Genomic DNA, 14,663 nt, shown 5'->3' with positions numbered 1-14,663 from the left:
GTACAACAACAGAGACCCATCTCCATCCACTAGTGTTTAGGTGTCAGGAAGATGATGTAATGAGTGCAATACAAGGGCCTGAACAACTGTGGCTCTGTTATGAAGAGTGTCATGTGCAGAATAACTTGGATTACATCCAGTTAGTTTATTTCATTTGTATGCATGTCATTGCATTCCTTTGTGTGAACCAGTGTCTGTGTGTGCACCGGTCTCTCTACCTCAGATGGACACCGAGGTATGTTCCCGCCGTATCCTGGTTTCCAACCTGCCCAAGAAGGTCGGGGAGGACCGCTTGCTCGACAAACTGGAGATCCACTTTGCCAAGAGAAAGAATGGAGGGGGGGAGGTGGATGACTCTGACATGCTGCACGATTCTGGCAACGTGGTCATCACTTTTACAGAAAACAATAGTACGCAAGTCAAGTTCCTGTCAGAAAATGTTGTTTTCTTCATAAAGGGAAAAAGCTCAGACTAATGAATTTATCATACTGTTATTTCAGTCCATTCTTTCTGACTTTATATAATGAGAAATGTACAACTTTTGATTAACTGAGCATACTGTGCATTGTTTACCACAGTTGCCAAAGGCCTGACTGACAAGCAGTACCACGATGTGGAGTTTGAGAAGGGGAGGAAGCACAGTGTGAAGGTGACTCCATTTCTGAACGGAGAGATCACAAGTTTCCAGGTAAGCAGATTTCATGTTCATGGCCGTGAGTTTATCCCTTTAACTCCATGATAACCAGGCTATAAAATAAGCAAGCTACACTATCAGCAGAAATACCTTTATGCCTAGTGAAATCATCAATTCAGAGAGCAATGTTATAAACCGTACAGTATCAGTCTGTGGTTGTGTGCCCATTGAAATTTGGTTAAAAGTTACAGCTACAATGGGATTGTCATACAATTAAAATTCCAGGGTTAAGCTAAAGTAATGTACATGCTTACATGTTGGTTTCCACATAACCTCACCTGGAAAAACTCAATACACTAGATAATAGGTGCTCAACTCATTGTTTGGGACTTACAGACAAGCTAGTCCAACCAGTAGTGTCTAGAAGCTGTCTGCAGTAAGGCGATATCCTCCAATCTGACCCCTCGCCCTCTACCAGACACGGCTGTCAGCGTGTGGGCGTACTGTGCTGCTGACTGGCATCCCTGCCGTCATGGAGCAGGAGAACCTGCAGGACCTGCTGGAGATCCACTTCCAGAAGACCAGTAACGGTGGGGGAGAGGTGGACGCCTTCCTCTACAACCCCCTGGGGCAGCACACCCTGGCCCTGTTCGAGGAGGACTGTCCCACTGAAGACCAGAGCCAGTGAGAGGGCCAGGCACTGATAGCACTCCCCCTAGTGAACTCAACAGACACCTTTCTATTGCCACTCATCTATCCCATCTCAGTACAGGATCAGTTAAATCCAGCCTGGGGATCTAATCCTGGCCTGCTATCAGCATGTTCTGATAGATTGCAATTGAGGACATACCTCTTTCAACCAAATGCTATTCTTAGGGGTTGGCACTGCGCCAAAGCTTTTGACTGAGTTGATATAATGTCTGAGATGGTCTTTTCCTGTTTCTAAACAGAATTTGGTAGAACCATCTATTTATATATAGAATTTCTGATTATGTATGCAGATCATTTTGGGTGAAATGTTTTTAGTGAAGAAAAAATATTCAGAACAAAATTAAGTTGCCAAAGAAATGTAAATGATGCTTGACAAGACTAATTTAGATATCTTTAAGTTAACGTTTAGAAGGAATGTGTATTCTAAAGGTGTCACTATTTAGTGTTCTATAATCGTGCTATTCTATAGTTTTCTGTCATTCTTAGTATTGAAATTGCAATCCTGTACGGTAGAATCAGTGATTGTAATAAAGTCTGTCCAATGACCCAAGTCAGACATTACGATGGTGTGTGGTTCGTTCATTATTACTGAGAAGGCACTACACTGACAATGGGAGATTTAAGTTTTAATCGAGTAAAGTGCATGAGCATCAAGCAGTACAAATAGTTCCAGCAAAACCACACCCAGTCAGACAATGGAACACAGATGGAGTTTATTGTAAAAAATCTAGTAACAATGTCAAACAACAAAAACACAAAGATCTAGCAGGATAGCCTAGTGCAACCACTAAAAACAAGTTAGATCCACAGGACAACGACAGTCCACACACCCGGTCAGGCACTTGGGGAGGAATGGAGAGAACCAAGTGATATGAAAGAGTCAAATACATGAATAGAAAGGAAAGCAGCAGGGTGAGGACATAAACCTGGATATACAGTTAATAATTGGGAAGATGGTTGTTCCAATCGACAAGAAAAACCCACAGACAAAAAATAACTACTCATTGTTACCTTAAGTTTACATAATGATTACACACAACCTAGTGGAGAAGTCAGACAGTCTATAACATCTATTGAACGTGGTCTCTCTCGTACTCTGAAGTCTACATTATAAACTGGTTGGCTGACAGCTGTGGTAACAGACGTATGACTAGTTTTACTGCTGTAATTACATTGGTAACCAGTTTATAATAGCAATAAATCAGACCGTATACCACGGGTTGGCTGACAGACGTGGTATATCAGACCGTATACCACGGGTATGACAAAACATGTATTTTTACTGCTCTATTTAAGTTGGTAACCAGTTTATGATAGCAATAAGGCACCTCGGGTTTGTGGTATATGGCCCATATTCCACGGCTTAGGCCTAAGAACAGCCCTTAGCCGTTACTTCTGCTCAGCCTTCCCTGTGGCTCAGTTGGTAGAGCATGGTGTTTGCAACGCCAGCATGGTGTGTGCAACGCCAGGATTGTGGGTTCGATTCCCACGGGGGGCCAGTACAAAAAAATATATAATATTTACTCACTACTGTAAGTCGCTCTGGATAAGCGCGTCTGCTAAATGACTAAAATGTAAAATGTATATTGTCCATATACCACACTCCCTCGTGCCTTATTGCTTAATAAGACACCACGGGGGTTTCTGGTATATGGCCAATATATCACGACTAAGGGCTGAATCCAGGCACTCCGCATATGAACAGCCCTTAGCCATGGTATATTGGCCATATACCTCACCCACTCAGGCCTTATTGCTTAAGTATATCATGTAGCTATAGCTAACCTCTTTGTGCATGCTTGAGTTCACTTAGAGAGGTCAATTTTAATCTCAATCTTTTCAACATCACTTTCTTAGTGGTATCTGTCCAATCCAGAAAGACACACACGATCACTTGACTGACTTTCTTCTGCTCAGTGACACACACATCAAACTAAGGTCAGTGTAAACTCATTTCTAGGAGATTGTTGAAAAGCACCTCTGGTGTCAATATGGTATGTATAACCATTTGTATTCCTGGCCTGATAGATATATATATATTCAAAAAATACTTTTTGTTGTTGAAATCATATTGTACTTCCTCAGGTTATATAGTGACATTTAGAAAGTAACAAATCCTGTGATGTGGTTTTGATCTGATGTGTTCCTACAGTCACTTAACAATAACAGTACAGTCAACACATTCCTTATGATGTCATCCAGTGAAAATGTCTAACAGACTCAATTGTTCCTATTAAGTACCTGTAAAAAGTTAATCCTATATTGCATATGAGCAATATAACTTACCAGTAATCCCCTACAATAGTTGTGGGTATTACATATTTAAACTATTACAACAATACATCAGTTGTGCCTAATAGCATGGACAACCCTATAGACGATCTCATGTAGTGTTTATTAAAAAGCTTGGAGGACGATTTCTTCTGTCACCTGTGCTACAGCATGATAAAGGACTGAATAGGAAAAAGACTTTGTTCCTAATACAGACAAGACTAGGTTGGTTGAACCGAAGCTGCGGCCGTTTCGCAGCATTACTTATACAGTATTGTGTAACTGTCGGTATTCCATGCAAGTTGCAACATTTGAATGACAGACTAACCCTATCCCTTTACAAGTCCCCGCAGAATCACCAAGAGTAACAGACGTGACCTGTTCATCTCTGCCGGTCAGCCAGCCTATCAGAAGGAGTGCATTAAAGGTTGTGCTGAAGCTGCTGGTCTTGAAGATGGAGCGGGGGACTGGTCGCGATATGATTGGCATGTGCAAACTGCCAATTAAACGACCAGTGGTGCCCATTCACTCTGTTTCCGGCCATACTGAGGAGTGGATGGCGCCAGGAGAAGTGAAGAGTGGAAACAAAAAAAAGAGCATCATCTTTATTTTGTTGCTTAGAGCAGACAAAATGTATTTAGTTGAAATTAATATCGGAGGGAAGTACTCTGTTTAAAGGGTCAAAGCAAGCATTAGGGCAGACCTGCTTACCTGCATGTCTGTCAGCTCTTTGTGGAACCTCTTGGCCAGGTCTGGACCATTCTGCATTGTAGGAATTTGGTAGGTCTGAGGGAGGGGAGAGACAATATAATCTGGAGCATTTTGTTTGAGGGCAAAACAAAAGGGTTTCAGAAAAATTTAAATACACCAAGACTTGTGGTTACCTTCCCTTTGTAGAGCAGGCTGCCGACAGGACAGACGACACAGGCCGTCCCAGCACCAAACACCTCCGTAATCTTGCCTGAGTCCAGAGCACTGAGCAGCTCCTTCATGCCCATTGTGCGCTCTGTCACTTTGAACTCTCCCTGAAGGAAACAAAACAAGTCCGTATGACTGTGCATCACTGTAATTCCAATAAAATAATTCTGCTAACCATCTCCTGTCTTCTATGTCAATGGATTACACTGGTCTTAAATTCTCTCTATCCGTTCTCAAATAACTGATCTTTTCCCATTATAGCCTCCCTCTTCCTCCCCTACTTACCCATTCTCTGGCCAGGTCCAGCAGAGACTGTCTGGTGACTCCTGGGAGAATGATGCCATCTAGAGGAGGAGTCAGCAACTCTCTCTCTGCATACAAACAGGTACTCTTACTCACATACATCATCTACAGTGGGGGGAAAAAGTATTTGATCCCCTGCTGATTTTGTACGTTTGCCCACTTACAAAGAAATGATCAGTCTATAATTTTAATGGTAGGTTTATTTGATCAGTGAGAGACAGAATAACAACCAAAAAATCCAGAAAAACGCATGTCAAAAATGTTATAAAATGATTTGCATTTTGATGAGGGAAATAAGTATTTGACCCCTCTGCAAACATGACTTTGTGATTGCCACCAAGTACTGAGGTCAGACGTTTCTTGTAGTTGGCCACCAGGTTTGCACACATCTCAGGAGGGATTTTGTCCCACTCCTCTTTACAGATCTTCTCCAAGTCATTAAGGTTTCGAGGCTGACGTTTGGCAACTCGAACCTTGAGCTCCCTCAACAGATTTTCTATGGGATTAAGGTCTGGAGACTGGCTAGGCCACTCCAGGACCTTAATGTGCTTCTTCTTGAGCCACTCCTTTGTTGCCTTGGCCGTGTGTTTTGGGTCATTGTCATGCTGGAATACCCATCCACGAGCCATTTTCAATGCCCTGGCTGAGGGAAGGAGGTTCTCACCCAAGATTTGACAGTACATGGCCCCGTCAAATGATGTGGTGAAGTTGTCCTGTCCCCTTAGCAGAAAAACACCCCCAAAGCATAATGTTTCCTCCTCCATGTTTGACGGTGGAGATGGTGTTCTTGGGGTCATAGGCAGCATTCCTCCTCCTCCAAACACGGCGAGTTGAGTTGATGCCAAAGAGCTCCATTTTGGTCTCATCTGACCACAACACTTTCTCCCAGTTGTCCTCTGAATCATTCAGATGTTCATTGGCAAACTTCAGACGGGCATGTATATGTATTCTTGAGCAGGGGGACCTTTCAGTCCTTCACGGCGTAGTGTGTTACCAATTGTTTTCTTGGTGACTATGGTCCCAGCTGCCTTGAGATCATTGACAAGATCCTCCTGTGTAGTTCTGGGCTGATTCCTCACCGTTCTCATGATCATTGCAACCCCACGAGGTGAGATCTTGCATGGAGCCCCAGGCCGAGGGATATTGACAGTTCTTTTGTGTTTCTTCCATTTGCGAATAATCGCACCAACTGTTGTCACCTTCTCACCAAGCTGCTTGGCGATGGTCTTGTAGCCCATTCCAGCCTTGTGTAGGTCTACAGTCTTGTCCCTGACATCCTTGGAGAGCTCTTTGGTCTTGGCCATGGTGGAGAGTTTGGAATCTGATTGATTGATTGCTTCTGTGGACAGGTGTCTTTTTTATAGGTAACAAACTGAGATTAGGAGGACTCCCTTTAAGAGTGTGCTCCTAATCTCAGCTCGTTACCTGTATAAAAGACACCCGAGAGCCAGAAATCTTTCTGATTGAGAGGGGGTCAAATACTTATTTCCCTCATTAAAATGCAAATCAATTTATTACATTTTTGACATGCGTTTTTCTCTATTTTTGTTGTTATTCTGTCGCTCACTATTCAAATAAACCTACCATTAAAATTATAGACTGATCCATTCTTTATCAGTGGGCAAACGTACAAAATCAGCAGGGGATCAAATACTTTTCCCCCCCCCCACTGTATACACCGTTTGGAGTTGAACAGAAACATTAACAACCAACAGGGGAAGCACTGACAGCCTATTTTGACAGTCCAGTCAGACACTAAGCAAACAAGCACAGACACACAGACTAGAGACAGTCAAACAGACATACGGTACCTTCAGAAAGTATTCCTACCCCTTGACCTAGTCTGCATTTTTTTGTGTTACAGCTTGAATTCAAAATTGATTAAATATTTTTGAAAAATCTCTCAATCTACACAATACCCCACAATGACAAAGTGAAAACCACATTTTTGCAAATTTATTGAAAATGAAATACAGAAATCTAATTTATGTGTACATACCCGAGTCATTACTTTGTCGAAGCACCTTTGGTAGTTATTACAGCTGTAAATGAGTCTTTCTGGGTCAGTCTCTATGAGCTTTCCCCACCTGGATTGTGCAACATTTGCCCATTATTCTTTTCAAAATTCTTCAAGCTCTGTCAAATTGGTTATTGATCATTGCTAGACAACCACTTTCAGGTCTTGCCATAGATTTTCAAGTAGATTTAAGTCAAAACTGTAACTCGGCTACTCAGAAACATTCACAGTCTTATTTTGAGGTAGAGTTGGCCTTGTGTTGTAGGTTATTGTCCTGCTAAAAGGTGAATTCATCTCCCAGTGTCTGGTGGAAAGCAGACAACCAGGTTTTCCTCTAGGATTTTGCCTGTGCTTAGCTCCATGTCTTTTTTATCCTGAAAACATCCCCAGTCCTTAACAATTACAAGCATACCCATAACATGATGCAGCCATCACTAAGCTTGAAAATATGGAGTGGTACTCAGTAATGTGTTGTATTTGCCCTAAACATAACTTTGTATTCGCTTTGCCACATATTTTGCTGTATTACTTAAGTGCCTTGTTGCAAACAGGAATGTTTTAGAATATTTGTATTCGTACAGGCTTCCTTCTTTCCACTCTGTCATTTAGGTTAGTATTGTGGAGTAACTACATAGTTGTCGATTCATCCTCAGTTGTCTCCTAATTACAGACATTAAACTCTAACTGTTTTAAAGTCACCATTGGCCTCGTGTTGAAATCCCGGAGCGGTTTCCTTCCTCTCCGGCAACTGAGTTAGGAGGGGCGCCTGCATCTTTGTTTGACTGAGTGTATTGATACACCATCCAAAGTGTAATTACTAACTTCACCATGCGCAAAGGGATATTCAATGTCTGCTTTTTAAATTTTTACACATCTACCAATAGGTGCCCTTCTTTGCGAGGCATTGGAAAACCTCCCTTGTCTTTGTGGTTGAATCTGTGTTTGAAATTCACTGCTCAACTGAAGGACCTTACAGATAATTGTATGTGTGGGGTACAGAGATGAGGTAGTCATTAATAAATCATGTTGATTACTATTATTGCACACAGAGTGAGTCCATGCAACTTATGTGACTTGAACTTATGTAGGCTTGCCAGGGATTGAATACTTATTGACTCAAGACATTTCAGATTTTAATTTGTAATTCATTTTACTTTGACATTATCACTGGCCTATTGTGTGTAGGCCAGTGATAAAATCTCAATGTAATCCATTTTAAATTCAGGCTGTAACACAACAAAATATGGAAAAAGTGAAGGGCTGTGAATACTTTCTGAAGGCACTGTACAGACTATAGACAGTGAAACAGACCTCCTCCCTCATTCGTCCAGTAGATGAAGAGGTTCATAGTGCCGACCTCTGTGATCTCCTCCTGCTCTCCATACAGCCACAGGACCTGCTGACAGCCCTGCTTTATAGCCTCATTCTGCACTGATATAGTCGGCCCATAGTTACTGACAGACAGAGGGAGAGAGACAAAGTATAAGAGTGAAAGGGAGGAATAGACATGGGAGAGAGGAGGGATGGTGGAATATTTAATTTCAGCAGGCAGCTCCCTTGGAAACACACAACCCTCATAAACAGCTCCTCCTGCTGGGGGGGGGCTGACCTTGTGAGAGAGGTCAAAGCAACATGGCTACCAGAGGACATACAGGACATTAAGTTCATGTTCAGCTAACATGCAGCCAACATTTTGTAATCTAGAGGAATGTGCATGGTTAAAATAGCTAAACAATTACATTATAAGCCTCAAGCTGTCTCCATTCAGAAGTAAACTTGGGGCCCCAGAGTCAGACCATATCTTGATAATTCCATGACGTTAAACAAGAGTTGTTATATAGCTAATAAGCTATTAAGAAACCACCATCTCGTTTTTTTGAAATTCCAACGCAACAAAGCAACCCATTGTTGCTTTCGCAAATTGAGTCACTTCTACTTGGAAGTGTGTGTGTTAAAGTGTGATACTCACCCCCCCATCTTGTAGGCTCCGACCCCCCCTCTACAGGCCCTGACATAGCTTGGGTCTGCCAGCAGAGAGACTGGGCTGAAGGCCCCTGTGGTAAAGTAGGGCCCTACAGGACCCACGATGCAAAATAGTAGGGCTTGGCTGGCCCTCGACACACCCAGGGAAGGCTAAGGCCAGGAGGGGGAGAGGGGAGGAAGGAGAGGGGTGTTACTGGAGGAAACAGTGACAGCGCTATGTCACTACCTAGGGCTAAGTGTAGATGGTTAAAAAATAGATATGATCATTTTTTTATTTAACTAGGCAAGTCAGTTAAGAACCAGTTGTTATTTACAATGACTGCCGAGGAACAGTGGGTTAACTGCCTTGTTCAGGGGCAGAACAACAGATTTTTACCTTGTCAGCTCAGGGATTTGATCTAGCAACGTTTTGGTTACTGGCCCAAAGCTCTAACCACTAGGCTACCTGCCCCCCTCACCAAATGTGAAATCATGGAGACTGTCTCCTGTGTCTGTGAGAGGGGGAGCAGTGCTCACCTCAATCCCAATGTAGGTGGGTCTGATGTAGAGGCTGGCATCTAGGGAGTAGGGGACCCACTCCTGGTCCACCTCCACCAGCTTCCTGATGCACTCCAACAGCTCCACCTTATCAAACAACTACACAGAGACGGGAGGGACAGAGGACCTGTAACTACTTGGTTCAGTTGAGTGGGTTCTTCAGGACCAGGTCTGAGAGACTCACAGGGAGACAGCTGCGGTCAGCTGTGCGGTGCATCCTCTCCATGTTCAGGTTGGGTCTGAACAGACGGATGTGGTTGTCCACCCCTCTGAACGCCTTCATGCCCTCAAACAGCTGAGAGAGACAGACATACTGTTCATACATCTGGCAGAATGAACCATCTCTGAAAGAATAAGCTAGGTGACTTGTATCAAGGACAGACGTCTCAGTAAGACAGTGTTAGCCTCGTCAGACAAATTGACCGCTGCGCTCACATTTTGTTTTTGAAACAGAATGTGAACTATTGCGACGTCTGTCTGGTTTTACGAGGCTAACATAGCCAAATGTCTCCTATGTCTGCACTATGGCTCCTTCTCTCACCTCTATGGAGTAGTGCAGGGCAGAGGTGGCAGGGTGCAGCGACAGGTTCTGAAAGGGCTTGATCTGGGGAACCTTCCAGCCCTCTTTCTCTGACCAATAGATGGTCAGCATGTGGTCTGAAAACTGCTTGCCAAACACCAGGGAGGCGGGGTCTGGCTTGGGCTTCCCCGCAGTGTTGCGCTCGATAGTGAGGTCTGCGGCCTGAGAGAGGAAGACGGGCGGAGCAGAAGAGACAGACGGACAGACAGACAGACGAGGAGGGGAAAGGAACAGAGCGAGGGCCGAACACAATGATTTTCTTTATTGTAATGAAAGGGCATGCTTGGAGTGGAAATTAATGGTGGTCTTGGGAGCCAATTAAGCACTTCAATTAAACTGAATTAAATAATCAAAGCACAAGGAAGTGAGAGAAGGGAAGAAAGGGTACAGAGTCACGTGGTGGACTAAGAAAAAGTTAGATCAAAAGACCCCTGGGCTGACAGGTAGGCTACTGGACTGGTGCCAAATGACACTTCTGCCTGTAAACAAGCTTCAGCAGGCCTCTGTTAAACAGCCATGCCTTAGAGTCATGCCAAGCTCCTAAAAACCTCCTGTGTTGGGGGGTTGTGATGACTCAGACAAGAGAGAGTAATACAATGACTCAGGAAACTGGCTCAGGTGTCTGGTCATTACTTCTCCTTTTTATATTACCTTGAATGAGCTGGCAAACCGCAATGACCCCACAGAGTAGGGGATGGCTTGAATGAACCGTCCATGAAGTGCCTAATAAACAAGAGAAAATATTACATTTAATAATCCCGGTAAAGTTAAAAGAATATAGGCTACCAGAATTCACATTATGACAAATAACCTACTAAGAGCCTTGTAATACAATCTACTCCCACATTGGAAACTTGCCTTCTCAACCAAGGTGACAATGTTGTCCCTCTTCTAGATAGATGTAAAGCACCACACGTGTCTGGCGTGACGAGATATATATATAAGTGTATGCAGGTACTGAACAGTGTGTGTGTGTGTGTGTGTGTGTGTGTGTGTGTGTGTGTGTGTGTGTGTGTATATAAAATACACAAAAAAAGTATGTGGACATCCCTTCAAAACTAGTGGATTTGGCTATTTCAGCCACACCCGTTGCTGACAGGTGTATAAAATCGAGCACACAGCCATGCAACCTCCATACACAAACATTGGTAGTAGAATGGCCTTACAGAAGGGCTCAGTGACTTTCAACGTGGCTCCGTCATAGGACGCCACCTTTCCAACAAGTCAGTTCATCAAATTCCTGCCCTGCTAGAGCTTCCCCGGTCAACTGTAAGTGCTCTTATTGTAAAGTAGAAACATCTAGGAGCAACAACGGCTCAGCCGCGAAGTGGGAGACCTCACAAGCTCACAGAACGGGACCGCCGAGTGCTGAAGCGTGTAAAAATCGTCTGTCCTCGGTTGGAAAACTCACTACCGAGGTCCAACCTGCCACTGGAAGTAACGACAGCACAAGAACTGTTCGTCAGGAGCTTCATGAAATGGGTTTCCATGGCTGTGCAGCCACACACAAGCCTAAGATTACCATGCGCAATGCCAAGCGTCGGCTGGAGTGGTGTAAAGCTTGCCGCCATTGGACTCTGGATCAGTGGAAACGCGTTCTCTGGTGTGATGAATCACACTTCACCAGCAGTCCGACGGACAAATCTGTGTTTGGCCAATTCCAGGAGAACACTACCTGCCCCAATGCATAATGCCAACTTTAAAGTACAGCGGAGGAGGAATAATGGTCTGGGGCTGTTTTTCATGGTTCGGGCTAGGCCTCTTAGTTCCAGGGAAGGGAAATCTTAATGCTACAGCATACAATGACATTGTAGACGATTATGTGCTTCCAACTTTGTGGCAACAGTTTGGGGAAGGCCCTTTCCTGTTTCAGCATGACAAAGTGTGGTCCATACAGAACTGGTTTGTTGAGATCGGTGTGGAAGAACTTGACTGGCCTGCACAGAGCCCTGACCTCAACCCCATCGAACAACTTTGGGATGAATTGGAAGCCCTTACACAAGCTGGAGGTTTGTTTTGGGTTATTTCCTGTTGAAAAACAAATGATAGTGGGACTAAGCCCAAACCAGATGGGATGGCGTATCGCTGCAGAATGCTGTGGTAGCCATGCTGGTTAAGTGCGCCTTGAATTCTAAATAAATCACTGACAGTGTCACCAGCAAAGCACCCCCACACCATCACATCTCCTACATGCTTCACGGTGGGAACCACACATGCGGCAATCATCTGTTCACCTACTCTGCGTCTCACAAAGACACGGCGGTCGTAACCAAAAATCTCAAATTTGGTCTCATCAAGTCTCTTCTTATTATTGATGTCCTTTAGTAGTTGGTTCATTGCAGCAATTCCACCACGAAGGCCTGATTCATGCAGTCTCTGAACAGTTGATGTTGAGATGTGTCTGTTTCTTGAACTGTGAAGCATTTATTTGGGCTGCAATCGGAGGTGCAGTTAACTCTAATGAACTTATCCTCTGCAGCAGAGGTAACACTGGGTCTTCCTTTCCTGTGGCGGTCCTCATGAGTACCAGTTTCATAATAGCACTTGATGGTTTTTGCGACTGCACTTGAAGAAACTTTCAAAGTTCTTGAAATTTTCCAGATTGACTGACCTTCATGTCCTAAAGTAATGATGGACTGTTGTTTCTCTTTGCTTATTTGAGCTGTTCTTGCCATAATATGGATTTGGTCTTTTACCAAATATGGCTATCTTCTGTTTACCACCCCTACCTTATCACAACACAACTGATTGGCTTAAACGCCTTAAGAAGGAAAGAAATTACACAAATTCACTTTTAACAAGGCACACCTGTTAATTGAAATGTATTCCAGGTGACTACCTCATGAAACTGGTTGAGAGAATGCCAAGAATGTGCAAAGCTGTCATTATGGCAAAGAGAGGCTACTTTGAAGAATCTCAAATATATTTATCTGTTTAACACTTTTTAGGTTACTACATGATTCCATAATGTGTGTTATTTCATAGTTGATGTCTTCACTATTAATCTATAATGTAGAAAATCTACAATAGTAAAAATAAATGTAAACCTTTGAATGAGTAGGTGTCCAAACTTTTGACTGGTACTGTATGTTTTGGCCTGTCTGGTTATCGTAAAAAACACCCTTCACATTTTAAAGCTTACATCTGTAGTTTCTGACTGGCTAAAGATTCGGAATAATGTAATCCACCCTAAATATTCATTGCTGCATTGTTATTTTGCATAACAATGAAAATCTGTGAAAGATCGTATTTTTACGCCACACATTTATTTATCACCCCCGCTCCGAATACTGGCGCAAAGACACCCCTGAGCCTATTAATCTGTGACTGCAGGCTTTATGTCGACACTGCCAACATGAATAACGTCACCAAAAGCAGTAACTGCTAGCTAACATTACATTACTTGGCTAGCTGCGCCTGTGCAGCTGATAGACTTAAGGTAAAGCAGCGCGGGGCTAGTAGCACATCAGTTAAACAAGTAAATAGTGGAGGTCCATTAACTCGTACTTGTTCAACACATTAGCCCCGCATTGTTAACTATTTACAGAGACGATCGAGATAAACAGACAATAGCGATATAAGAGAGTGATCTTTGGACTCACCGTCCTCAGAGCTGCCATCGCCGCTACGTAGCTAATGAATGGTAAATGTGTCCGTGTGGGAGCAAATTCTATACGCAGTGGTCATTTGCGTTCCGTATTGGACCTTGGCATAATGACAACAATGTTCTTGAGATTAAAATAATAAAACACCAACCATGTCCAAATTCGTATCTGATATATATTTCTTATATATTTTATTTGTAAATTGTGCAAGAAGAGGTTTGCAAATTCCATTTAATTTCAAGTAGGCTATTTTACCTTTACACGAAATAATAAAGACGTCATCTGAAGACATGCTGGTATGAATACTGAATTCATTGTTAATAAAATATACAGCAAATTATAATGGAAGATGATAATAGTCGGCACAGCAGTGTGTTGTTGAAGATGACATAGGCGTGACGAATCTCTGCCATCTGGTTGGACAAAACAGACAGGGTTAGATGAGTTCGAATAAACAGGTTAATCAAGTTCAAACGACCAAGAGTGGAGATGGCCACGATTGGTCTAAGAACGGGGAGTTGTAGCAATCTTGTTATTTGATTGGACGTCGTGCTTTCGGTGGGATGGGCATTTAAATACTACAACGTAACCATCGTTTGGAAGTGTATTTGTTATATAATGCATCATTTCTCCTGTAATATTGTTTAAATCTTTGTAATAATAATATGTTGAACCCTATCGTTTTCTTTACATGCCAATGTTGTCCATCAGCATTCAGCACACTTGCATTGTCCAATACCGTGTCCACAAAGATTGTCTATTATATTGACAAGATAGTCAAGTGGCAGCTCTAAGAATAGAAATGCATGTTCTCAAAGATGGAAGATAGGCGGGAGGAGGCGAGATCAGGTGGGACCATTTTAGCCAATGAGGAAAAGGAGGGCCGAACAGGCCCCCACTAACATCGACAGGACTGAAGTGGAGCGGGTCAAGAGTTTCAAGTTCCTTGGTGTCCACAGCACTAGCAAACTATCATAGTTCAAACACACCAAAACAATTGTGATGAGGGCACGACAACACCTTTTCCCCCTCAGAAGAATGAAAAGATTTGTCATGGGTCCCCAGATCCTCAAAAAGTTCTACAGCTGCACCATTGAGAGCATC

At 43.1% G+C, this 14,663-nt stretch overlaps 2 protein-coding genes across 6 annotated transcripts in view; one reads left to right on the top strand and one right to left on the bottom strand.

The window, feature by feature from the left end:
* LOC106606925 (interferon-induced 35 kDa protein homolog) overlaps positions 1-1,906 on the top strand; it is a 6,873-nt gene extending 4,967 nt beyond the window's left edge. For 2 of the 3 annotated variants that reach the window (XM_014203401.2, XM_014203402.2), the window contains 3 exons: positions 224-410; positions 579-688; positions 1,113-1,906. In XM_014203401.2, coding sequence (XP_014058876.1) covers positions 224-410; positions 579-688; positions 1,113-1,322 — 507 coding nt within the window. In that variant the 3' untranslated portion in view covers positions 1,323-1,906. Of the gene's footprint in view, positions 1-223; positions 411-578; positions 689-1,030; positions 1,055-1,112 lie in introns of those variants that run through there. The other variant, XM_045720233.1, reaches the window with a different exon arrangement.
* A 137-nt stretch (positions 1,907-2,043) lies between these two features.
* Positions 2,044-13,917, bottom strand: LOC100195810 (branched chain aminotransferase 1, cytosolic). 3 transcript variants are annotated; one of them, XM_045719460.1, is made up of 11 exons: positions 13,815-13,917; positions 10,606-10,677; positions 9,916-10,116; positions 9,559-9,669; positions 9,354-9,473; positions 8,824-8,987; positions 8,166-8,308; positions 4,820-4,905; positions 4,501-4,641; positions 4,328-4,402; positions 2,044-4,161 (listed from the first exon to the last, which is right to left on the bottom strand). In XM_045719460.1, the coding sequence occupies exons 1-11, from the start codon at positions 13,872-13,874 to the stop codon at positions 4,120-4,122; spliced, it is 1,215 nt and encodes a 404-aa protein (XP_045575416.1). In that variant the 5' UTR covers positions 13,875-13,917; the 3' UTR covers positions 2,044-4,119.
* Positions 13,918-14,663: the final 746 nt, after the last annotated feature.

The sequence above is a fragment of the Salmo salar genome, chromosome ssa06 (genome assembly GCF_905237065.1).
Source record: "Salmo salar chromosome ssa06, Ssal_v3.1, whole genome shotgun sequence".
Lineage (NCBI taxonomy): Eukaryota > Metazoa > Chordata > Actinopteri > Salmoniformes > Salmonidae > Salmo > Salmo salar.
This window is presented reverse-complemented; position numbering and strand designations above follow the sequence as displayed.

What these genes read in the sequence shown, in the direction of transcription:
- LOC100195810 (XM_045719460.1), bottom strand. Translation starts at nt 13,874, where the DNA reads ATGAATTCAGTATTCATACCAGCATGTCTTCAGATGACGTCTTTATTA. An exon ending in CTTTATTATTTCGTGTAAAG is followed by an intron (nt 10,678 to 13,814) that starts GTAAAATAGCCT and finishes CTTGTTTATTAG; the next exon opens with GCACTTCATGGACGGTTCAT. An exon ending in CTGACCGCAGCTGTCTCCCT is followed by an intron (nt 9,474 to 9,558) that starts GTGAGTCTCTCA and finishes GTCTCTGTGTAG; the next exon opens with TTGTTTGATAAGGTGGAGCT.